Source organism: Anser brachyrhynchus (genome assembly GCF_964034855.1).
Source record: "Anser brachyrhynchus genome assembly, chromosome: 1".
NCBI classification, from domain to species: Eukaryota; Metazoa; Chordata; class Aves; order Anseriformes; family Anatidae; genus Anser; species Anser brachyrhynchus.
In genome coordinates this window covers 119,139,230-119,165,410 of record NC_137694.1, presented here as the reverse complement: position 1 = coordinate 119,165,410, position 26,181 = coordinate 119,139,230, and the positions used below count along the sequence as shown (strand labels likewise).

Sequence of the window (26,181 nt, the reverse complement as noted above, 5' to 3'; positions counted from 1 at the left end):
GCAAATCTGACAAATCTGAGATATTTGCAAATTGTGCCGACAGGCACTACGGCCTGCCAAACTTTGGACCTACCAGACCCCGATACTCAGCTCCCATTATTCTCCTTATTGATAGGGAAGGACACACTGGAAAATTTTATTCTGTCATGTGCGTAATAGAATTTGCCTGGAGACAAAGTCTGTGTTTTGTAATACAGAGTAAGAACTGTTACGTGTCAGGTAACATGATCGTGTTCTCCATGTTAGCTTAAGCACTTCAGAGATTTACAAGGATGCAAAGACAAATTTTTGTCTTCTTCCTGCGTGGCTTCTTCCCAACCCACCTATGCCTCCCTTCCATAAAGCTTCCTATCTATTATGGTGGAGGAAAGGAGGCAGCGAGGTGGAAAACCTCAGTTCCACAGATAATGTTCCACAAGCATCTCTCCAGCCCAGCAACTCCTTCACAATGCCGAAACACCGAAATATTGCAATGATCATGAAAATAACAAATCCAGAACAGAATACACCGAAGAAAGTAAAACAATTCTGTCTCATTATTTGCATTATCATAGAACAGCTTGGTCTGGAAGGGACTTTAAAGATCATCTAATTCCAACCCCCCTGCCATAGGCAGGGATGCCACCCACCAGATCAGGCTGACCAAGGCCCCATCCAGCCCGACCTTGAACACTTCCAGGGATGGGGCATTCACTTCTCTTGGCAAGGTGTTTCAGTGCCTCACTACCCTTATAATGAAGACTTTCCACCTAACATCTGGTTTACATCTATCCTCTTTTAGTTTAAGGTCATTCCCCTTTGTCCTATTATTATCTACCCCACTAAAGAGGCCTTCTCCACCTTTTTTGTAAGACCTCTTTAGGTACTGAAAGGTCGCAATGAGGTCTCCCTGAAGCTTTCTCTGCTCCGGGCTGAACAGCCCCAGCTCTCAGCCTTTCTTCACAAGAGAGGTGCTCCAGCCCTCTGATCATCTTTGTAGCCCACCTCTGGACTTGCTCTAACAGGTCCACATCTTCCTCGTGCAGTGTGTTCACTAACAAAGTCGTGTCAGCATATGGCTTGAAAGCAACACAAACATGGATATGGTTCTTTGCCTTCAGAACCTCAACATCATTATTGAGCAATTCCTGTACCAATTCACAAGGACAAAGAAAACTGAAGTTCCAGATTATGTTAATAAACTTTTATATATTAAAAAAAAAAAGACAAGAAAGGGCTTTTATGAGAAACATTTGTAACATTCTCTTATAGTTTAAGTTACACTGAGTTGGCAATTTCCAACCAAAGTTTTACTACAGTTTAACAGATTATTAATTAAACCCCTGCAGAAGTTGTGCAGCACAGTAACTTTGTTCCCATAATCATTGTTAGGGATATACCACTTATCCTTATTCTTGGAACTGCATCAGTTTTGAAAGTTACAGAAACAAGAAAAATGGGTACGCTTACTACTAACACAGTGGTCCAACAACATGACATGCATGTATTAATACCAATTTGAAAAAAAAAATCTAACAAGTTGCGAGCAATATGTAGCCTTCCAGTTAAAAATGATATAAAAACATGGTTAAGAAAGTCCACCTCAAAGTATGACAAGACTTTATTACAAATAATGCATGATCTTTGATCTATATACAATGTGTTTTTAAATAAAGAAAGCATTTCTTGTTACCTGAAACCAGGAACAATAAAAAACTGAATCGATGCTGTCAAGCAAATCATTGGTGTTATGGCCAAAGGCTACACAAAGTATACCATGGATGGCATTTTATCCCAAATTTTTCCCGTTACTGTAACTCACACATAACTCCATTCACACTGTTTAAAAAGAGTTAAATTATGCCACTATGAGGGCCACTCAGTCTCAGTGAATACCACTGCATAAATCCCCTTTGTCTTAGGTTTTCTCCCTCCCGTGAAGAGTCACTAGGAACTCAAACTGTCTTTATGAACTTCTTGCATAAGATAATCACTGTCAGACTCCGACTCTTCTTCATCTACTGATGTTTCTGCCAGACGTTTCATGCCTCGCTGTTGTGAAATGGCCAGTGCATATTTAATATTGTAGATATTCCATTCACAGCTGTAAAAATAAACAGGAACATGTTAGAAACAAGATTCCATTTTTCTCCTAAAGTATACCTCTAAAGAAGACATGTTTGAAAGAAGACAGTCTTGAAACTTCTAATACTGAACTATCATCCTGCAGATTACTCCACACTACAGGATTTGGTTGAAGCTGTTAAATATAACAATACGTACAGCTTGGAAACATCTTCAAAATGTCGCTGGATACTTTTCTGAAGGAACTGTATCACAGGTAGCAGCTTCTGTGACCTTAAAGGGAGAAAATACACAACTTGCAGTGCGATCTATATTTCCATGGGGCAACCTCTAACTGTTCTATATTCTCAAAATTTTAACAAGCATGCACGTTACCCTAAAATGTTTGTATTTAAAAGTCAACATGAAACAAACAAAAGCTTTTTGCTTTTGATTGTGCCGATGATTATACTCAATAAAATTTATTGCCGATTTTTTTTTCTAATGTCCAGCTGCAACATGAAGAACTAGTTGTGCTTCCTGTAATGACCACAGTTTCTTCCAAGTACTACATTACTTTCCAAAGAACTAAGAGTTTGTTTTAAACGCTCTGCTTCTACAGACACAAAAGCATAAAGTTTGTTCTCATCATTTCAATCACTCAACCAGTACCGATGCTGAGGCAAAGATAGAGTTACACAGTGCACCGTTATTTTAACCTGCAGGACTCTGTCTCAGATGACTCCCTACCTCTCACTTGCTATCAAACCCCTTATTTGCCTAATTTTGTTTCAAGATGTCCATAAACTCTGTAGTAAAGGTAGGCTGAACATAATTCACAGGACAGGCCCAGACGGTTGTGAAGAATTATGTAGGAAGGCAAAGCATAAACAAGCCACAGTGCATGCTATAATCACAAGCTAAGTCTACAAAATGCAGTCAGTACCTGCTCATTATCTTTCAGTTATATTTAACATATATAATAGTTTAAAAACACAGTTCACAAGTTCGTACTAACACTCTTCAAATCTTTATGCATGTACAGGCTAAGAAAGCTATGGGAAGTTTTACCTTCAATGTTTGAAAAACATAATTTACCCTCACAAACCCTATCACGCATTCCAAATCTCACATACGCCGGTTGGTAAAGTAGTTTCAAATATCGTGTACACATCTATCCAGAATGCTAGTAATTGTCAATGGAAAGTCCTAAACTGACAGGTATTTTAAAATGCTTGTCAGCTTTTTGACTTTCACAAGAGCTCACCTTGTTTTTAATTTCTGTCCATGCAGCATGAGCAACTTATGAGCCCAAATAAGATAGAACTCTAAGTGACAAGATATCTCAAAGGCAGAGGCCAGGAACTCCAACACCTTCTCCACGTACAGATCTGGGAGTGATGAGCAGACAACCTCAACTGTGCAAATAGGAAAACAAAAAGCAAACAAAACAAAATACATATGCACATTAGTGTTGAATTACTATTTAGAATAACATGAAAGAGACTAGAAGAAAGAATAAGGAGAAGAGAGCAATGTCTGGGCAACTATTTGATATTTAATATCGTATTTCAGGGCACAGCCTCTCAGGAAGCATGTTTCTCCTCTTTTGGCCTTCCAACCGTTACTGTATTTAAAAGAAAGAAATCAGTTAACTTAAAATCTGTTTGGTTTGCATGAACACAATCCTCGATGATGTGCATATTTACATTAGTTTATGCTTTTCTTTTATCATTGTGCACCTCTACATCTGGCTCTGCCTTCTAACACCCTGTTAGGCACTTTAAGACAGTAAAAATATCCTCCCTTGGCGTCCTCTCTTCCAAAGACTGAACAAATGCAGCTCTCCCAGCTTCCCCTCAGCTGTCATGTACTCCGACCCTCTAGTAACTTTCCAAGCCCTCCATTCGATGCTCCAGAACATCAATATCAGTCTTGTATCAGAATGCTCAGAACTGGACACCGTAATGGTCTCACAGAAGAGACCAATCACTTCCCTCAAGATGCTGACTACTTTATAGTCCAGTATCCCGTTGACCATCTTCATCACAGAGGCATACTTGCTAAGCCCCTCTAACATCAAGCACATTCTGAGAAGTGACATCCAAAAATGTTACATGAATTCGGACCTGATCACATTCCATGTTCAAAAGTCACTAGGTGACCATGCAGTAGATTGGTAAAACTGTAACATCAGTTAACACCAAAAGGTCTGGTTTTTTTTGTGTTTTTTTTTTTTTAACAAAAGATCATCCTTTCCTCTCTCACTGTCTTCAGCTACAGTAAAAAGACTCAAGTCCTTGAATATTTTAACTTTTTTATTTCCTCCTCAGAGCTGAACTTTGCCCTTTACACTTCACCTTATTTGGCTTACACATCTCTGCTAACAATTAGCTCAGTCAAATTTCATGGAAGACCCACTTACCTTCATCACTAGGTACAGCCTCTATAACCTCTTGAATTAACTTCTTTTCATTCAGCTTGATGGCCATGATGATAGCCATAGCGTATTCCTTCTGATGCAGTGTTTTGCGTATATTGCTGGGTGTGACATCAATATCTAGCTCAAAAGGATCAAAAATCAGCCCAGAGTCCAGTGAATAGATAAGAAGACCCTCTGTGGTGGTGGCTGCCCAGCTTCGCCCTAGAAAAGAAGAAACAGTTTTTAAGAACAAAGCTGAGCCTTCTAGGATGGAAGCACAAGAGTAATGACAAAGAAATGACTCCTCACTGCTTACAAGATTGTAAGACAGAAAATAGTGCAATGAAGAACTCATCAGCAATGACAATGCTTGTGAAAAATACCAGCTGAAAGCAGTATGTGCTTAAGTTTGCCAGTTACCCACTGCACAAGAGACTGGACTACTAACCCACCAACACTGTGTAGTATCTGGAGAGACCATCTCCAAAGGCATTTGCACTTCATTATTACTCCTCCGTTGTTCTACTATTTTGCTTGTTTTATATGGAAGAAAAAATTCATCATCAATACTCACCTGTAGGAGAGAATCGCAGGCAAGTCACTCTTATTTCTGGTTTAAAGCGTCGATAACTCATGTCACCTACAAGAAAAGTTGAAAAGTGGTTTAATACATCCACCAAATGTTCATGGTCTACCTATTCACTCTAACTGTGCTGTTATCACTACGCCAAAAAATCTGAAACATGTCAAAACTTGGCATCGTTAAAAGACATGGAAAGTAACAGACAGTACTTGTCCAGGAGATCTTAGAGCTAAAATAAGCTAAATGAAGTAGTGGGACTGAATTTTGCTGTGATTAGAGATCAGAGGAAAAGCAAGCAACTGGAAAATAAAAGTGGGCCTCATGGGTTCCACATTCAGCAGAATCTGGAATTCTTGTGTAACAGGTCTCTGTAGCCACAGACCATTCAAATAAACCAAAAAAGTGAGCTGGACAATTCAAAGCCTTCACAGCTGGTATCTACGCTGGTCAAACGCTTTGATCCACACAAGACCAGTAACAAGACAGCAAGGCCAAAAGCCATACCTCTTTTTACTCCAGGAAGAGGAATAGCAACACCATCTTCATCTCCAGCCCCTTCATCAATCAGAGCCATGCTGCCAAATTCAGTCATTTTTCTCCGATCTAAGTATTCCTGGAAAAACACAGAAGTTCCATTCACTGCACTCGATCTCCTCTCAAACACCTGTTAACACTAACAATGCTCCATAACATTCAGGAATCATTTAGTGATTATTTCTTTGCAATTTATTCCAAAATTTCTTTGTAATTTCTTCCAAAGTCATGGAGAAAAGTGATCATTTCACAGTAGCAGGCCAACCACAGATAAGAATCAGGCTGCTTCATTCTTATGGCCTCACAATAACAAAACTCGGTTCAGATTGTGGCTTGACATTATTAAATACTGTTCTACGTAAGAGGGGCACCACTTCCTCGAATGCAGTCTTGCTTTTCCTCCCCTTCAGCTTCCATAATCTTATTGTGCTAATACTAATGGCCACGTAGTCAGCCAGCTATAAAAATTATGCTTTTGAATGCCTCCCACCCCCAATTTTTAAACACCTTCCCCTCCAAGATTCTTTTCCAGCTGTTTCACTCCTGGTATCCTTTTAAACTATGCTGGCACAATAAAGGTCAGCAAAGAAATGTAGGCTGTTTCACAAACCATTGTTGCCAAAAAACATGTTTGTACCACAGTCAAATATAACCTGACACGAACACCAGAGCATTCATCATTCTTCCAGGTAAGGAGATGTTAGCAAGTCTTACTGGAATTTTTTTTCTTCCAATGTTTTTCATTATTCATTTTAAAGGACCTTATTTTTGAGTTTGGCACTGTTCGGAAACAGCATCTGTAAAATGCAATGATATCTCCCTGCGTCTGCTGTCAACTCCTTTCATTTCTTTGCCAACACAAGCAACTGACCCATGGGGAAAGTGAGCTTAGCACAAAATATCAGTCACTTGAATTTTTGTATTATCTCATTAATTTTAAGGTAACTGCCAGTTGACTTAATTATGCTTAAAAATTCTGCACATTTAATACAGACACACTGCAGTCTGGCAAGGTTTTAGTTAAAATTAAGGAATTATTTTTGTTTTCTAAGAAATAAATTCTTACAGACCTCTGCACAAAACAAAGAAAATGAACCCACGATTAACAAAATATTCATGAACGGCATTTAAATTAGGTGTCACACCAAAAATCCAAGTTTTTGGGGGGAGGGACGGGGGGAGACTGGCTCCTATAATCACATACCTCCATTGCATCTAAAGATAAGTTGCATGAGATCTCAAATTTTTTCATAAGAATCTGTTCTTTCACGTTATATATGCAGACAAATTTTGATAATCCACCTGCCAGAATAGACTGACCATCCGCTGAGTAACACAGAGTAGTAAAAGATCTGGTAAAGAAAAAGAGAAAGTAGTTAATTTTATTGCCACATCTGAGCCAAAAGACGAGTACAGTGTCAAGACAGAAAAGAAATAATTTCATTGAAAAAGTGGAATCTTCATTCACATATCATTAACATATAAAACCATTTTACTACAAGCAACTACTTTTGGTACTTTACAATATATGAACAAAAAACAATTTAAAACTCCAACGACTTTTTGAAATACTTCCGTAACTTTTTACGCACAGTTGCAAATCAACAAATGAGCACTTAGTTGGACCTTGTGCAACACTAAGGATGGTGTAAGAGAGAGGGGAAAAAATGTCATGGCATGTTTTAAAGAGAAGGTGGTTGCGCTCATCACCAAAAAATATGCTGTTTTGTGTAGGTGGGCACCAGGGGAAAAAGAGAAGAATGAAATACCAGACTTCTATGTTAGACTTTCTGACAGCATCTAAATTCAACTTGCCTTTAAAAATTACTTCATGTACTTAGTAACCTGTAATATACCCACAGCTTATTTACATTTATTTTTAAAAAAGTATCAGTTTCTACACACTGATAGTTACATACTAATATTTACAAATTGAGATATCCACTTAAAATGACCTATCACATTTGTCAAATGAGTAACTGTCATGAGAATCTTAATACTACGCAAGCAATGCAAGCTTGTAACTGATGAAAAAGAACAGATGATCAGAATGATATTGTTATCAGTGGGTTGACACGACAAAAGATAAAAAGGGTCCGCCCAGATGTCAACACACGTAGTCTTTTAAAACCCAATGTCAGAATCAAAATATTTGAATGGCAGATGCAATCTGAAATCTTCATGTAAAAAACATCTGGAAGAAAATAGCCCAAAAGCAAAAGCCAGTGTGGCACCCTCTTTTCAACTGCTGTCTCAATTACTTACTTCCCCTTGGCTGATTGTTTGGCAGTTATTTTATCAAGCTCCTTCCTTCCCATCTGGAGATCATGTCTTCCCTCAATTGAGCCAACTTGCACTGCATTTTCGTGATCCCAAAATGTTATCTGTCCATTCAGAGAAGCAACTGCAAGCTCCTTGCCATCAGGACGGAAAGCAACAACAAGAACTGCAAAAAATTTAATTAATGGTTAAAAGTACAGTTGGATACTTTTTCTAGAGAAAAAGACTATGTTTTTCCTGGAGAAAAAAAAAACAAAACACCCTATATTTTTCTAGTGTTTCATCAGCTACCAGAAAAAGATAAAGATTAACAAGTGTGACAGCACTTCTTCTCTGAACAAAATACAAATGTTTAGCTAATTATAAAGCTAGAGCTGGTTATATATAAGACAGATTCCTTGCACTGTTAACAGTGCTATAGAGAACTATCTAAACTTTTTGTTTTCATTAGTAAGAAAAACATCTGTCTGTATTTGACACTTTCTGTTTTTCATTCAGTCGTTGTATCATTTCTGATAATATTTTATATTTGATATAAGACGAAATAAAAATTACCATCTGAGTTCAACATTAGTGTCTCCTTAGTTCTCCAGCTGTCCAACATATCCCATAACTTGACTGTTTTATCCCAAGAGGCGCTCGCCAGAACACACTTCACTGGGTTAAAGGACAAACTGCTGATGGGGCCCTCATGACCTGCTAAAACCTAATAAAAGGAAAGATAACATAGAATTAGGTAAGAGAAACCGAAGTTCATATAGTTTGTAATCAACAAACTCTAAATGTAGCTATTAAACTATGCCTAAGTTGTCCACGCATACTCGCAGTAAATTTTGGACATGTGGAATGATACATTACAGATTGTGTGGAATGATACATTACATTCTCAACTTTTTATTTTCAGAAGTTAAAAAACTGAATTCACTGCAGTGCTACCACTGCATAGGCATCTATAACCACTCTTATTACACACATTGTCTGTAGAGAGACTAAGACATAGGAGACATAGGGAGCTTTTTTTTTTTCCCTTTCTTATCAGAAGGAGAGCAACTGTGAAAAAACAAGTCATTGAACTGAGAATTCAAGATGTCCTTCAACTGAAAACATTTAAGAAAACACACTAACAAAAACTGTGAATAAGAGTAATACAATTTTTTCAAGCATGGAGCTCCCACTCGTCTCAGCACAAATCATGCAAAGGAACTAAACCCAAAACTCTGAAAATCCACTCAAGTATATGCAGAGATAGCATCAATGCTCTGTATTCACCACCTGCACCAAATTAACGTAAAAATTGCTGAGTTCATCTACTTGGCCATCAGACATACATTAATGCTTAAGAACTGAAAACAGCAAATGACAGTGTCCCTCTCTATTATTTAATAATTTAATTGTACTCTGCAGAGAATATATTTAAAACTATCACCAAAACAACAGAGAGATTTAAATTAATAGTTTTCTCAACCTCCACATTAAATACCTATACAAAAAATCATGTCTCTACTCTACACCAGGGAAACTGTCCGTGGAATCTGTACTGATCTTAGGATAGCACCTACAATTTCTTCATTTCTACAAAACATGTAGAAAAGAACATCTCTAAACAACTAGTAGAGTAATGAGACACTGTTACCGTGTCATAGCACTGCAATACCTCAGCAATACTTGTGTTACTTCAGCAGCTAGAAAGAGCTCATGACTCAAAACTTCGGAAAACTATTTCCCACAGAAATACAGGATAAGTTCAATGAAATAAATCAAAGGTTTCTGGAAACAGCGTTCCTTTGCTCCATTTCTTAAATACAAACACAAAACACTTCATTAAAGTGTATTAAAGCCCTCCAACTAATCGCAAAGTTACTTAGTATCACCACGATGCATCTTATCTGTGTTAACTTCAAGTACTCCAACATTGTGAGTCCTTACATCTAACAACCTCCCACTCTGCATGGACCAGATGTATATTTCAAAGGAATCCTGGGAACCAGCTGACACAATCTCACCACTGGAGTCCACGGCTAAACAAGAGAACTGACTTGGTCGTGGAGAAGTAAAGGTACGGAAATTACGGTATCTGTTGTAAAAATGAAAATAAATTGCAAAAAAACATTTCAGGTAGATTTAAACACACATTTTATACATTTCTATTTTTTTAACACGTAAAATGAAATTCTTTTTAAGTCTTTTAAGCAATCTACATTAAAAAAAATTATATAAAATGACATGCGACACCACAGCATGATTCCAAGACTCAAAATACTACTACTAATTCTGCAGAAATAACAGCCCAAAATACTCAAAACAGAAGAGCTGTCTTCTTTTACACAGGGTATGTCTATTCAGATAACACAGGCTTGTTTACACATCCAGTCATGTACACAGTTGTATTCTAATGGCTCAACCACTGTAACTATGGCAAACATTGTTAGACAGGTGCCTTCCTCCTGTCTGAACAGTAAAGGCAAAGAATGATCTTACTGGATTTCCAGCTTCTCTGAGTAAAGTTCTTCCAGAATTTTGTTCATAAGAACTGGATGGAATGGCAGGATTCCTAGTTACTATCCGAGTCTGAATCAAAGGCTGAACCAAGAATCAATACAGCAACATTCACATTTGTGCAACCTGATCTTGAAACCAGCAATCGGTAGTTTCCTGCATTTTGGGATGTGAGGGATGAAGACTAAATGATAAACAAAAGCTTTATGATAAGTTACCTGTGCAGATCAAAGGCCCGCACTGTTCCATCCAGGGAAGCGCTCAAAATGACATAGCCACTGGAAGTAAAAGTTACAGCAGTTACGCCGCTGGTATGGTCTGTAAAAGTGACGAAACAAAAGCTGCTTGAAGTGTTCCACACTTTCACCTGCAAGAGAGATGAGAGAAGCCTTCCTAAAATCTCTATCCTTGGTTCAGTAAGAAAGGATTAGACAGTAGAAGAGTAAAGAAAAGTTAGCCCTACAACTCTGCAGTAGCATAAGCGACTTTCAATCCAGTTGGTAGGAATTCTATGCAAGTGAGGCAAACAGCACCACAGCTTATCATTAGACCCTTAAAGGCAAATATACAACGAGGAAATCTAAGTGGAGACAGTGAAAACATTTTTGAAACAAAGTTAATTTTAAATGAAAACTAGCAAGTGGCAGGTCTCTTTTTTCCTGTCAAAGCTCCTGATTGTGACAAGATACTATCTTTGTCACATTTATGTTTTTGGGATTAATCTTCAAAATCCCATGTAATTTTGGGCTTAATCTACAAAATGTCCTTCAAAGAAAGTACTTGTATCTTGTACACCTAGCCTTCCATTTCAATACTATGAGGTCATTTTTCTTTTAAATAGCAAGCTTCTCCAACTGGGCATTGCAGAAGAAGCTGTTCAGAAATTGCACTTTTGTAAGTAAGTTGAAGTAAATTTCCCATTAAAATCAATTAATAAAAGGGCATGAATTTGGGTGACTGAAAATTCATTCATCTCCATGTATCACGGAACTACCACAAACGGATGTAAATTAACATTTGATTAATTTGATCTTTTTCTCTTACTGCAACTGTATTAAAAAAGAGCTGCTAAAATGCATAAGTGATGCAATCTGCAGAGGATACCAATAATAACACGTCAAAATATATATGCTGTGCAGAGGAAAATCAAAACATAAAATAAGGTTGTATTTTTTTCTCCTTGCCTTTTTTTTTTTTTAAGAAAAAAATATGTACCGGTTATGGTAACAGAGCTTTCCACATCGTAAGAGCTTGAATTTCCATTCTATCTTTTTAAAACTTAAAATCATATTTCAATACTACTGTCAGACTTACTTTTCCATCCTCCCCTCCAGTTACTATGTATTGTCCATCTGGAGAATATGCCAACGAAACCATGCTGTTGAAATGGCCCTGCTGCTTCAGCACATAGGACTCACTTTGCCATTCCCATACCAGGAGCTGACCCAAACCTGTAGATAAGTAAGAATTAACCAGAATTATGAATCCAATGATGGGAACCTGCAATTGCAAGCCAAAAATCACATACTTGCATCGAACAACTGAAGAAAGAAGAAAAAAAAAAGCTGATGCAAACAGGTTCCATTATGCATATATCAGTCCTAATACAAGTCATTTTCATTTTAAAAGTTCAAGGTTACTTGGCTTAACATCCTCACTACTACAACCACAATGCTATTAACTTGCTTTTGGTAATAAACAGATAGATGCATGCTGATAAACAGCCAAAAATCTGAAATGTGCTAGGATGGAACTCTGTCTTCATGTTTACATCGTTTGTTCATTTTGCATTTTTCATCTTTGATACTGTAGATATCCCTGAATCACAAGAACTCTGTGAGGACAATTTGATTAGGGATACGTGCTTTACATGCCAGACACTATGGAGATGAGACTATAAATTATTAGCAAAATTTTAACATTTGGATTCAAGAAGGACAGGCAGACTTTGGACTTGTATGCCCACGACATTCCTCATTTTCCATGACCACAGACCAAAAAAATTTACAAACCTGAACATCCGAAGGCAATCCAGTCACCAGTACAGTTGATAGAAATAGAAGCTATCCTTTGATCTGAAATACTAAAGAAAATTATCCATTATTTGCATTGTCGAGCCTTATGTGATAAAACTTCAAATCTGAGAAACCATAGTTTATTTTTTCTGTTCAGGCATGATCTTTGATTACTGAATTTTCTGTATCCCTGTAACATCAAAAGTATCATATAAGCTCTTTCATTATACTAGATGACATTAAATGGGCAATATTGCCTTATTTGTAATAAAGACAGAATATCAATATCCCAAACAAATACATACTTGGTAGTAACAGAGTAAAACTCTGAATTCAAGAAAGTAAACCTGTTTTTTTTGTTTGTTTGTTTGTTTTTTGTTTGTTTGGTTTTTTTTGTACACAGAAATAACGCATTCTTTAGCTAGCATCATACAGCAATGGAAAAATATTGTTATTTTTCAAATTAGAGACAATTTATAGATATTTTCAATATGCAGAACTTTCTTCTTTTCCAGGTATCAGCTGTATTTGCTATGAAGATCCTTCTGCTCTGATACTCCTCCTTCACTACTAAAGACAGCGTTTTCTCAAACAAAGAAAAAAACAAAGAACCACACCAAACCAAAAACAAACAAACAAAACATAACAGACCTTATTCCCAAACCAAGTCAACCAACCACCCACTGCAACCCCATACACCTCACCTCAAGGAATGGATTAGATTGAAATCTGGAAGCTCGTGGAGGTGAAAGACTCCAGAAGCAAAACCGGTGACCAAGAGGTGTGTTTTCTTGTGATAAGCTGCAGATGTCAGGTTATTAAAATCTCCCTCTTTATTGAAAAAATACCTGGGCATCAAAGAAATAAGAGAAGCAAACTGAATGCAAAATAAAAGTATGATGTTATAGTTGCATTTCAATATAGGTCAAGTATTTTGAAAATATCCTACAATAAAACTCAAAAGGACTATTTCTGGAAATTTTTTAATAGTATATAAATATATACATGTAAATGTATTTCATATAGCTTGTAAAAAGCTAATTCCCTTCCCTTCCTTTTTCTGAATGTTTACAACTGCTACAGTAATCTTGTAAGAAGTGACACCACAATGATGCCACATACAATGAAAGGGACTAAAGTTAACATCAAAGGAAATGCGCTGTGCCTTTGTTTCTGAACATCACATACAGCTTTCAAGAAGTAAGTGGTTATCCTTCTATATGTGAGCCTCTTACAGAGGCAACAGTCATAAATGCTGTATGCCTAGTGAAGAAGGTTTTCTAAGTTTCTTTGTAGCTGTAGCTCTTACTGGACTTAAACTGGTAAGCACCACATAATGGTCAAATAAAAGAGCATCTGAACTTTAACAGTTGTATATTCCAAATTCCTTCGCTGCTTGGAAACGATGTTCACAGAGGCTAATTCCAACGCAGGCTGGGGTAGGGTACTTTCCTTTACAGTCAGAGAGACTGAGAGGAGAAGTCTGATGCCAGGTGTACCCAGATTTCCCTTTCCAGAATCCCCTCTCCCCCTCACTCCATTGTCATTGACTAGGGATTGCCTATGAACATAATCGTTCTTCCAGCAAAGCTAAATGCTACAGCTATCTTCAGACTGAATTTTTCTTTTTAAAACACATCTCAATTGATGTGGATAGACAGGGAGACACTTCAGAAAGGCATCTCTAGGTAGTTCACCAAAAAGGCTGATGAGCTCTCATTACCAGCTATATTTACCAAACATTTCTGTCACCTCTAGACTTAGCTAGAGGATACCGTACTGATCTCATTACCCTTTTTTTTTTATGCATTTCAAACAATAAAGCATACACCATAAGTCAGTATTGCTTACATTAACAAAATAATACTGACCTGTTATTCCGAAGGTATTGCCTTTCATGCAGTCAAGGTAAGACAAATGGACGTTCTACCGAAACTATTTATTGTGGGATTTACAGTAAATTTCTAAATCCTGAGCAGAGTTTTACATTACTTGGATTTGAATAAATGGAGAAAAAGCCCAATGTGGCAGACTCCCACAAAAACTCTGTCTTTGGAAAACTGAAAATCACTTACTTTGCAATACGTGAATATTTAACTTTCTCTCTAATCTCCTGTTCATTTGGATGGGCTTTTCCATGAATTTCTTCACCCTTAGATTCCTCAAGAAACTCTTCATCTTCTTTTATTTTGTTCTTTTTCCTAGCTTCTTTAGGAGGCATGGGCTTCAAACCATCAAGCTCTGTATCACACTGCCACACACAGAGAGCTCCATCCTGGCTAACTGTGTACAGCTAGAATACAAACACAGAAACATATGATTATTATGTAACAGATGTTTTTAAATCTGCTGCCCTGTTAGAATGACTACAGAACTACAGAAGGGATAACGAGTCTGCACTCCATTACTGGAATTATATTTTACTTAGCCCTCTAGCAATCCAGATGATTAGGTTTGGAAAATTCAGTTGTCCTGAGAAAGTAGCGATTTACTCTACACTGCCTTCAGAATATTTTTGAAAAGACCAGAGGCAATTTTATTACCAGTTGGAGTTACAGCTGATTATTCTTTTCATATTTAAAATTGTAATTTCTGAGAGGAGCGATTTTAAATAACTTACTCTCCTTTTACCATTTACTTCCTGAAACATTCAAGGAATTGTAAATTCATAGCTGATGAGCTGAAACGCTACCCACATATTTTAAAAATTCTGATATCAGAAAAGTCAGCATCCTTATCTACAGCTAAGACTTTACCTCAGCTTTTTTAATATTAAAATTCAAGAATGTAGCGTCATTATGTACATACGTCTAGACTGTTCTCTTCAAAAAAGCAGGCTACTATTACATCCTTATGCCCTCCGAGTGAGTAATAGATCAGGTTTGCCCATCGCTCTGCTCCAAACACCCACGTAGACATGTCCTTGCTTCCCACTGCAAAACATCTACAAAAAAAAAGGCAATTTGAGTTAAGAACACTGGTTTGCCAGACTCATCACTGGGTGGGGAACATTCTGCATGGGAAGACAACAGTCATCACCTAAACAGCAATTTTACATACAAGGGTTGCTAACTTAAGTTAAGCTAACTTAAGTTAGTAACTCTAGCAAAGGTATACGGGATTAAATATATTCAGAAAGTCAGCCATACTTGCAAGATCTGTTTCTTTTATGGATAACTTGGCATTTTCAACAAGAATGAATTGCTGTTCCCTTATACATGTCTATTTCATACTTTCTATTCTGCCTAGCTACAGTGTTTATAGTTATATAGATATAGTTATAGTTATATATAACTATATATAACTATATATATATAGTTTATAGTTATATATATATATAGTATTCAATTAAAGTATAAACAAATTTTTAAAGCCAGTAAATACTTTAGAGCAAAGAAAGTAGACTGTAACATGCATACAATGTTAACAATGCAAGCAGACGTACAGTGCTTCAGTTTATCAACTCACTTGGAATCATCAGTCCAGTCAATACAAGTTGTTTCATCATATGGACCATAATACGTTTTGTCCAGAACAAATGCATTAAATTCTCGTTTCTTCCCAGGAGCATGGTACATAAGAGCAACATTGTCTTTTGTAATCACAAATTTCCTGTCATATAGGGGGAAAAAAAAAAGCAGAATCGCACACAAAGCTGTTAAAATAAATGATTTTTCAGTACAGACTGCAATAAAACAAAACACTGTAATGTTAAAAGGTTTCTGTGTTACTGAAGTGATAGAGTACATCAGAATCAAAACCAAAAAAAATTATTTCCAGGTAGCTATTATCCCTCAACTTCAAGAGCAAGTGTATTAAAGAGACAGAGAACCTTTGGAAAAAATCAATCAGGTTGAATAACGAAACTTTTATTCATTTGTTCTTATACAGGAAGGTAAAGTTCAAACATCCAAAATAAGATATTCTATTTCAACCTCCCTTCACCTCCATACATTGGTCACTTTCACAAACACAATGCATCTGCATCCCTGTCATACATATCCTTTAATGTAGCCCTGTAGCCAGTATAACAGTCAGAACCGTGACCCCAACTTCCAAGCAAAAACTCATTCACAACCACGTTAAGTTAATCAAACTGAGAAATGGCACCAGAAGGAAAGCCTGTACTTATTCCTCTCTCCCTTCTGACAACTCTCACATTCATGTCACACTTTGGCTCAGTGACCGTAGAGTTAAAACGAGATATGAAAAAAAGCACTATGTTACCAAAGGAGACAACAAACCCAAGTCAGCATCAGAACTGCACCAAGAGTGCCCTCGTGTGACTCTGCAGCACTGACTGTTTCCCACGTGGGCTCTTTAACTCTCCCTATAATATGGAAGGACAGCAAGATTCATAGAGAATTTTCTGTTGCTAAAAGTTCCACCACAGACAACATCTGTGATGGGCAACTTTCCGAGCTTTGGTTTTCCTCTTCTTTTCCCAGCTCAACTTTACTGATCAAGTGGTCCTGTTACAGCTCAAAATCTCTTCTATGTTAACTAGTAAATATCATTTCCTGATTGGTCAGAATGTTTTAATAATTACAAGTACTTTATGGAATAATTCTGCTATTTTGTTTTAAGTACACGCGTTTTACTTACTTGCCATCAGGAGAAAAGGAGACACTGTGCACTGGCTTGTGAAAATGGAAGTGATGTATCACAGATTTACCGACCAAACTGACAAGCAAGGCAGCTCCCTCTGTGAGGGCAGAAAAAGAAAGAACATTGAAATTATTCAATCCTCAAAGCAAACATAACCCTAGGGAGCTTAGGGTTTTTTCCTATTAAAAAAAAAGTACTTGAGAAACTTTTCAAGACAACGTGTACAATGATGTATAAAGACATATGAAATTAAAATTGCTAGTTAATTTTAAAAATGCTAAGTTCTGTAAACGAAGTTACTTTCTGCCAAAATTCTAACTTAATTTTTAAAGCAGAGCACTTCTAATTTGTTTTTAGGTTGAATGCATATTTTTCTCTTCAGAGGGTATTTTTACTTCATTCTTTTATGAAAGAAATAACTTGTTTGCGCAAGTACCTTCATCAACCAGTATGGCAAGACTTCCATCTGGAGAAAGCCCCACACACACAATGTTGTGCCGTGTAGCCAATGGGAGCGTTTCACATTTATTACTGCAAAAAAATGACAAAACAGCAAATTGAGTGCAAGAATGGGGAAATGTCAGTCATCACTGGTATCAATGAGAGATGGTTTGATGCCTGCATTAGAGCCGCTGAAGCAACTTTGGTGCAAACCCTTCCAGATTTTAATTAGCTGCTGTAATTACTTGATAGACACCAAGGATGCAAGAGAGGCTCCTGACCAGAATCCCAGTTTAACAAGTACCAACCCCAATCTGCCCTATAGGAAAAGGCAGATGACATTCTCGGCCGCGTTGTATGTAAGAGACAGGACAAGGCCGAGGAAAGCTAAACTCCTAAACCGGAGGCAAACCGCTCGCTGCCGGGGCTGGCTCACTTCTTCAGGTCGAAGAGGGAGATCCTGTTCCCGACGGGGCTGACGAGGCCGCTGCCATCGCGGGTGAAGCTGAGGTTGCCGCGGCGGTACACGGTGCCCAGCAGGCCGGAGAACTGCGAGGAGGGGAGAAGGAAGAAGCCGAAGAGGGGATCGGTTAGAGCCGAGGAACAGAGCAGCCTGAGGGAGGGGAGGGCAGCCGCTGCGGGCACTCACCCTGTAGGCGAACTTCATGGCGGCGGCCCCACGCGAGCTCCGCGTGTAATGGCCGGCGGCCCGCGCATGCGGCTGGAGGGGCGGGCGGGCGGCAACATGGAGGCGGGCCCGCAGCCCGCACCTCCCTTTCCTCCTCCCCGCTGTCCCCGTCAGCGACCACAGCCCCGGCGCTGCACGGTGGAGGGGTAGCCGCTGGAGTATGGCTTCCTCGCGTGTAAACGCAAGCTGGCAGCAGGCTGCCTGAACCCCACAAAGCAGCTCTGCCCGTGCCTGACGCAAGGCTCGCGAATCCCCCCTTATTTATTTAACTATTTTTTCGTAGCTTTGGCTAAACTAAAAGGAGGCACAGCAGCAGAGAAGGTGGACTTCTTTTTAAAACATGTATATTTAGAACTGTAACGCTTACAATTTCATTAAACAATCTTAGTACAATGTGTTTAATCTAACAGTATATTACAGAACAATGTGAAAAATGATTTAATAGCAAACCATGAAAATGGAATTAATTATAATACCTGCAGTGTCAAAGTCACTAACTTGTTACCTTTTCCAGTCAAAGAATCCCAGCAGTCATTCACACTAAATGATGCTTTGGGTTTTATCCAGAATAAAAGGGTATGATTTCCACAGAGAAAGGGCATTCCTTCACAGAAAGAAGATGCATAACAATAACATTTTCAGCTAGCAGGTCTACCTTATACATCTATTTAGACATTGTTTCTTTTAAAAAAAAAAAAATAGGCCGATGCAGGGTGCTTATACATTCTTCAACTTAATTGCAATTTCTTTTGGAAAGAGGGTTTTTCTTCCTCTTTATAATTTTGCAAAACCTGAGTTTAGAACAAACAAAAAGTCGCCTAATGAGCAGTTCCTCTTTATTATTTTTTAATTATGTTTCGCTTTACTGACAAATATTTGATATGGGACAGTTTTCCTCTGTGGAGTCTGTTCACAATGCACCATTATAGAACTGCAAGTAGAAAAGGTCATTCTCACGTTAAACGCACAAGTTTCAATATCAGAAGCAGGACATCAGAAGGAGTTGTAATTTTTCCAGTCACAGGTGAAATTTGCAACATTCACAAAAATTACACTTTCTTTTTTAAACACTTTTTGTATTTACACTTCAAGATATAAATAATGAAATTCTTTAAGTTACACGTTTTAACTTTGCTTCACAATTATTCTACATCTGCAAGCTTTCCTATATCAAACCAACCTCTTTCTTCCCTCATGAATGCAGAAGTCTGGCCTCTGATCAGTAATAATTACACTAAGCCTTCGTGATGAAAGGTTGACTGTTCAAGTATCACATCATACTGAAATTTTTGCCCCAATTTAAAAATTGGTGCAGAAAACCAAGCCACTTAGAAATGCTAATAAAAGAAATTAATCTGGGAACTCAATAAGCCAAATAATTTATTATTAAATTCTATCAGTATCTTTCTTTGGTAAGAACTATGCAAGAGGATGTCCCACCTCCCACCCCCCAAAAAAATAAAATCATATAATATGTGACATCACAGTGTCTACTCTGTGAAGGAGAAAGCCTCAAAAAATTAAGGAATTTTGTTCAGTTAAGATTGTTTATAGCAGTAGCTCTTCCATGCATTTAAGTACGCAAACGATGGAAGTTTAATATAAGATTGCAATGACAGGAATTAACAATGAGAAAAGAGAAGGAAAAAAAACAGAAAACCAACTATTAAGTCAATGAACAAGTTGTGGTATGCTTTGTTGTACTTCTGGCACGTGTGGAAAAGCCTGTAAATTACATAAAAATCCAAGATTTGGATAATTGTGTCATCCAACCCTAAATTCTAAAATATGTAGGAAGCATGAAACAAAGCTATCAGCTGCTAGACAAAAATAAAAAAGTGGTCCAAATATTTGGATTTTTTGTTTTTGTTGCCCTGTGTTGAGATGCAGAATGTGACTGAAGGGAGAAAACCCAATAGCTTACACAAAACATACTGAAGTGGCAATATAAACTAGCTGACACAAGCTTCACTGTACATTTAAATTGATACAATTGTCTGGTGCTTCCATGGCCAGTAAATGTTGAGTGCCATAGGTCTTCTTAGCGTTAAAATGTTGCAACAAAGACTAATCAGGTCATAATCCTTTAAAGTGCTTTCATATCCAGTTTCTAATGGTTTTTGTTTTTCCTTGTTTTCATACCAGGTTGTCACGTGATATTGACTTCCAGAACATGGTCGTCCTTGCTGGGAATGACAAGTATTTGCATACCCGTGCTGCAGTTGAAGACCTGACCAGATGAAAAAGATTGCAGACGGGGCATTGGCAAACCTTTGTGTTCCCCGCTAGCTGCAGAATGCAAGCTGCCTCTGCTTCTTATGCTGCTGCTGTCAGCTTGATCATCCACATTCTTGTCCACAGATAGGTTATCATTTTCGATCCAGCTATCTGTTTAAAACAAAAACCCACAATTTCATTCTATTAAGTGATTAAATAACTCAAAATTATTCCAGAGCTAAGACACATGGTCAGCTTACCACATGTCAAGTTACTGAACTTCTCTGCTGAGGTAAGAGTACACACTTTTGGCTAGCAGCAGACTCAACAGTATGAATTATGTTGCTTTACAAAAAAAATGTAAGTAGCATTACCTCACATTTGTCACAGGCGAGAAGAGAACACACTGGCAGTTCCTGTAGCTCTGCTGACATATGGTAAATTGCTTGCACGAATGAGTTCTAACTACAGCTCTGGGGCTACTCAGCAGTACAAACAAAGTACAAACAAAGTCTCGAGCAGCAAAGACTGCTGTAATTTAAACTCTTGATCTAATCTGGTTTACATGCCACACATTTTCAGCACTTCTATTTCCTACTTAGTCCTTACAAAAATTGGGTTAAGCTTTCAAAGCTAATGAAGATGCAGTAGATGTGCAGTAAATAGACAACCCTCTAATCTCGAGCTTTCATTATCAAATGCATTTTCACTTGACTATAAACTGATAACTAATTTGCACAGTAATATTTAAAGGAAGTAAGAAAAGAACGCATTTGTTATTTCTCCTTAAAGAATACAGCTGGAACCTGAATTAAAAGTTCCTGTTAGAGCAGCATCTTATAAGTTTCAAATCAGAACTGTGAATGAAGGTAAGTAAGAACAACACCTAAGGCTACTTGCTCAATACACTTCCTTGCTTTCCTCTTTACTCATGAACATAGAAGAAACAGAACCATTTCTGTAAGTAGCCATGTATTCAAGATAACTTTACCAGCATCAAGTTGCATGGAGTGAGCAGAATGATGAGGGAGGTATTTAAATAATCTGACATCAGGAAAGGGTAGATATCCAGCGAACAGTGGCATCACTTCCATGTGGACCTTGTGAGTTGCTCGAGCTGCTACAGGCATAGATATCACTCCAGAACTTTTTCCACAGACTGCCCAGTTACTACTGTTGTCAACAACTGCAAAAATAAAAGAGAAAACACTACAAAGATCATCTCTGAAAAAAAACAGAGAATCCTTAATATAATTTAGAGCACTTTAAAGTCAGTATTTTTGTAATACCTAAAAAACTCACAGGCTTGTGTGTGAGAAGAGCTGTGCACAGTAAGAAAACAGCCCTATGCCAAAAGGACCATAGTTGGGCCTCAAACAACTATCTATCCAGTTTGAGCAACATTTAATTTGTCTTCAGGTGGAATATAAAAAGGAAAACAAAATATTCTCAGTGTCTTGGTGTTGGCTGTGTTAATTTTCTTCATAGTAGCTCAGATGGTGCTATGTTCTTGGATTTGTGATTTGATAGAGTTGATAACACACCAATGTTTTAGGTGTTGGTGAGCAGTGCTCGCAAAGAGTCAAGGGCTCTTCTGCCTCTCACGCTGCCCTGACAGTGAGGAGGCTGGGGGCACACGAGAAGCTGGGAGGGGACACAGCCAGGACAGCTGACCCAGACTGACTGAAGGGATGTCGCATGCCACATGGTGTCATGCTCAGCAATAAAAGCTGGGGGAAAGAAAGAAGTTGGGGAGCATATTCAGAGTTGTGCCATGGTTACCTGGGAAGATGAGCGACATATGATGAAGTCCTGCTTTCCTAAACCTCTATATACAGATGGCACGTAATGAACAAATTCCTTATTTTGTTTTGCTTATGTGTGCAGTTTTTGCTTTACTTATTAAACTGTCTTTATCTCAGACCATGAGCATTCTCACTTTTCCCTTTCTGATTCTCTCCCCAGTTCCACTGTGGGGGAAGTGAGCACGCAGCTGTGTGGTACTCAACTGCCTACCAGGGTTAAACCACAACACTCAGCCTAATTAAATGAAAACTGCTTCACACAGGGGAGCCATGCTTACACTACCAGAATATATGTCATAGAAGCTCTAGCAGATTACATTATTGAAACAAAAGTACTGGAGAATTTTGTCAATATGCCTAAGAAAAACATTCTTACCTTCATACATAAGTTTTGTTGTGCAATATCCATCTGATTCTGTTAATGCTTCATCTCTGTCAACCTCTGAGAGGTCAACAAGACGGGTGATGGACACCTCTAAAGAGCAGAGTGAGCCTGTTTTACAATACTCTGTCCCCAACGGTGGAAAAATCTCAGTTTTCACATGGTACAACGTCTGTAAGGAAAAAAAAATATTGTTATCAAGCAAAAAAAGGCATTTTACATGTATTTAAACACACCTGGACAATTGAAGCAGTCTGAACTTTGCATTTAACATCCATGTTCTATTACATCTCCTTAATGCAAGATTCAGTTATAAGTAATCCTCACTTCATTATATTGCTAAGTAAACCCAAATTTGATTCAAACTATTTTTGATACCAGCAGCAAGTACACAAAAAAACATTGCTTAATACATTCATTTCCCTTAAAAAAGATCCAGGGAAGGATGCTGATACAAGCGCCAAAAATGTTAGTGACATGTTGGTAGGTAAACAAATACCTTGTTCCTCGGTGCCAGTTTGTCATAAGCAAGTAGGAAACATAGCAACGCTAAAAACAGACCAAAGGATTTAACCCAATGAAAGACTTCTCATTTTGCTAGTTTTTACCCAAACATCAAACAGGGTAACACAAGAGTGAATTTAGAGATGAGATTGAATAACGTTGATAGAATTCCTTTAATGGGAAGTCATACCTGGCCTAAGCTTCCTAGCTGATCAAAGGAGTAAGAAGTTTGTCCATAAGGGAAAAGAAGAAACGTTTAAGATAATGGCCTAGCAAACCCTAAATATTTCATTAGAGGAGCTCATCTCAAGTGATACAAAAACAATTCAGATGCTTACAATAGCAAAGATCTTTGAAAATGGCTATTTGTTTTAGAGAAGGCTGTCTGAAGTCACCAGGGAAAAAGTAGCTCAGTAGTCTAGGGACATTCTCCATAGCACAAGCCCAGAGAGGGGAAAACAAAAACACAGAATAACACCAAAACAAGGAACAAGATCAGAGAAACTCAGACAAGTATTGCTCTCCCCCTATCCCGTTCCAGGGGTAAACATATGGTTTTACCTTCTCTTCAGTTTTGCAGTTCAACTACCTAGCTTTCCAATGGCTCTACGTAGGTATCGATCTCATTGTGTAAAGGGAAGTTTTAAAACATATTTCTTGACTTACCTCTGTATATATTAGGAAACCATATTCAGTTAATATGATATACTTACAAGTACTTACAAAAAAATTTTCCACTTGGAACTCGTAAGTGAACGGCTTCAGGGTAAGAGACTGTTTTTCAGAGGTAGCTGGACAAAAGCTGACTGAAAACAGGCACTGCAAGGAGAGAGGGAGCTCTTTTGTCCACTTCAATTCCCATACAAAGAATATTGATTGCTTACTATATATGACCTGCAAGAAAAATTGTTTATAGTATTAGCTCTTTCCTTCCTCTGAGAAAGAAATGGAAATACACATGCACATACACACATTTGTATGTTCTGGCATTAATACAGATTAAAAAAACAAGGTTACCTGGTTAGCGTACAGTAAAACAGGAAAAATATGCAACCAAAATAAGTACTAATGAAATCTTTTAATTATATGTGTATTATTAAAAGCAGAGAAACATTTCACTGTCAGAATCAGTGTTTCAAGAGGGAACACTAATAAAATATTTTTCACACTTACTTAAGTCATATTTAATAAAGATATTAAGCATGTCTGCATATCCTTTTCCTAGTCAACAACAATGAGCAATTTAGCCATGTTTATACAGGGCTGAAAAGATTCAATGGGGCATTTGCTTTTGTACAAAGCAAATAAACTAGTTTGAAAACTTACCTAAATTGTAAAAGATACAGGGAATATTAATCTGTCATCCACAGATTTAAGTGCCTTCTAAAGCAACTTTAAGAATCAAAATTACTTATACGGCCACAAAGATCTGACCAAACATCAGTTATCATCTTTAGTAGAAAAACTATGTTTAGAAGCGCTAGTATTACTAGCAAGAAGTTTCATCTAAACCTCCTGTCACAAGTTCACAAATGAAGAGAATCTTTACCTGTTGAGAATCAGGGTTCAGAGGTACCAGCTGCAAATCTGTACAGTCAGCAGAATTTTTTAGGCTGTTGTCTGAAAGCTGGAAACAGAGTTCTGACAAATTCTGTATGCAGACTTGAACATACTTCCTGAAAAACATGTCAGTTTGTTCAATTTGCTACCAAATTTGAATATTTACAGTTAAAAGCATACATGTCCATAAAATTGCTGTCAAAGTGCACAGCTCATACAAAAACATAAAAGCAAGTGTATTTCTTTCTTGCGGTCTTTTCTCAGTATTTATTAATCTGTAGAAATGAGGCTGTAAAACACCCTCTTTCTTATTAAATAAAAACAAATAACTACATAGAAATTAGCTTGCTTGGTTTCTATTGTGGTCTTATTTCCAGAATAACTGAAACCATATAACTGAAATAACTGAAAACTGATTTAATTGTTATGAAAGAGCACTAGAGAAAATATGCAAACTTTCAGTGCAAAGCTGTGCAGAACAGAAGCCCAATTAAAAAAAAAAAAGGCCAGCTATAAATATTACTTATGAAAATCCAACTCTGTTTTCTAAGAAGAAACAATAAATACTTAATGAGTACATTACCGTTTGCCAGCTGACAATAAGGAATGCTTGGCATTAAAAGGTATGCAGAATGTTAATGCAATAATAGTGGAGTAAATTGACCAAGGACAATCAATGGTTACCTAAAGGAAAAAGGGAACAAAAGTTTTTATTCGCAATGGTCTTTGATATAACGATTTTATGTTTCTCCTCATTTCAAAACAAATCTTTGCTCAGCAAGTGTATACATCTAATGCATCCAGAAGGGGAAAAAAAAAAAAAAGAAAAAAATCAGTATGTCAAGAACTAATCTGAGAAAAACATTAGTCTTTTTTTTTTTTTCTCCTGAGCAGGGTATGAGATCTTGAAGAAGCTTTTCCTGTAGAAACTCATACATCCAGTTTTGAAAACCAGAAATAAAGGAAGGTGCACAGAAGAAAGAAAAGATAAAGAACAGCGACAATATTAATAGCATCTTAATACAATAATCTGGTAAAAGGTCAATATTAAATATATTGCTGTAAGAACTATTAGTGAAATGTCTTTATAGTACTTTATTAAATATAAGCTTAAAATATTTTAAAATATATTGAGTATTTGTTTCAACTTTAAGCAGCACACTAAACTAATGAGTTTGTCTTGAAGTTAGGCTGCCATTCTTCCAACTCTAAAGCATGTACATTTAGCAACATATTTGTATATGCAGGGAAAGAGAGGGCAAAAAAGTATCTTTTGTCACATTACATTTTAGTAATGCTAGTCTGTAGCTATTCCTTTTTACCCTGCTATTCACATACAAGGATATATGATTTGCAAGTGGAAGAAGTATCTTTTCCATGAGCCAGAAGGGAGGATTTAAAGACCACCATGCTATCTTTCACAAAGACACAAATATCATTCATCCTATAAAAACTGAGACTATCAGAACATTAAAACTCAGAGTACTAATGACTGGAACAGTTGGGCACATAGTAAACAGTGTCTATTTCTGCTTATAAATTCTTTACATTTATAACATTTAGAATGATTTTTGTATTTACATTTTAAGGGAAAGTTAGTTCA

The 26,181-nt window shown here is 37.3% G+C and overlaps 2 protein-coding genes across 2 annotated transcripts in view; both read right to left on the bottom strand.

Annotated features, from left to right (window-relative positions):
• Window positions 1-1,168: 1,168 nt before the first annotated feature.
• On the bottom strand, window positions 1,169-18,226 carry PWP2 (PWP2 small subunit processome component). The gene is made up of 21 exons (XM_080576740.1): window positions 18,072-18,226; window positions 17,859-17,971; window positions 17,418-17,512; window positions 16,979-17,078; window positions 15,842-15,985; window positions 15,182-15,317; window positions 14,449-14,666; window positions 13,078-13,221; window positions 12,371-12,441; window positions 11,673-11,809; window positions 10,577-10,725; window positions 9,789-9,936; window positions 8,418-8,568; window positions 7,848-8,028; window positions 6,787-6,934; window positions 5,553-5,661; window positions 5,040-5,105; window positions 4,469-4,687; window positions 3,311-3,461; window positions 2,263-2,337; window positions 1,169-2,083 (listed from the first exon to the last, which is right to left on the bottom strand). The coding sequence occupies exons 1-21, from the start codon at window positions 18,087-18,089 to the stop codon at window positions 1,927-1,929; spliced, it is 2,730 nt and encodes a 909-aa protein (XP_080432866.1). The 5' UTR covers window positions 18,090-18,226; the 3' UTR covers window positions 1,169-1,926.
• Window positions 18,227-18,440: 214 nt separating this feature from the next.
• TRAPPC10 (trafficking protein particle complex subunit 10) overlaps window positions 18,441-26,181 on the bottom strand; it is a 42,224-nt gene continuing 34,483 nt past the window's right edge. The window contains exons 18-23 of the mRNA XM_080576739.1: window positions 25,162-25,262; window positions 24,568-24,694; window positions 23,742-23,912; window positions 22,509-22,686; window positions 21,319-21,513; window positions 18,441-20,498 (exon numbers count right to left, since the gene is read on the bottom strand). Of these exons, the coding sequence (XP_080432865.1) occupies window positions 20,260-20,498; window positions 21,319-21,513; window positions 22,509-22,686; window positions 23,742-23,912; window positions 24,568-24,694; window positions 25,162-25,262 (1,011 nt within the window). The 3' untranslated portion in view covers window positions 18,441-20,259. The remainder of the gene's footprint in view (window positions 20,499-21,318; window positions 21,514-22,508; window positions 22,687-23,741; window positions 23,913-24,567; window positions 24,695-25,161; window positions 25,263-26,181) is intronic.

What these genes read in the sequence shown, in the direction of transcription:
- PWP2 (XM_080576740.1), bottom strand. An exon ending in CGGGCCTTTGATCTGCACAG is followed by an intron (nt 9,937 to 10,576) that starts GTAACTTATCAT and finishes TTTTTACAACAG; the next exon opens with ATACCGTAATTTCCGTACCT. An exon ending in TATCTTTAGATGCAATGGAG is followed by an intron (nt 5,662 to 6,786) that starts GTATGTGATTAT and finishes GTGTTTTTCCAG; the next exon opens with GAATACTTAGATCGGAGAAA.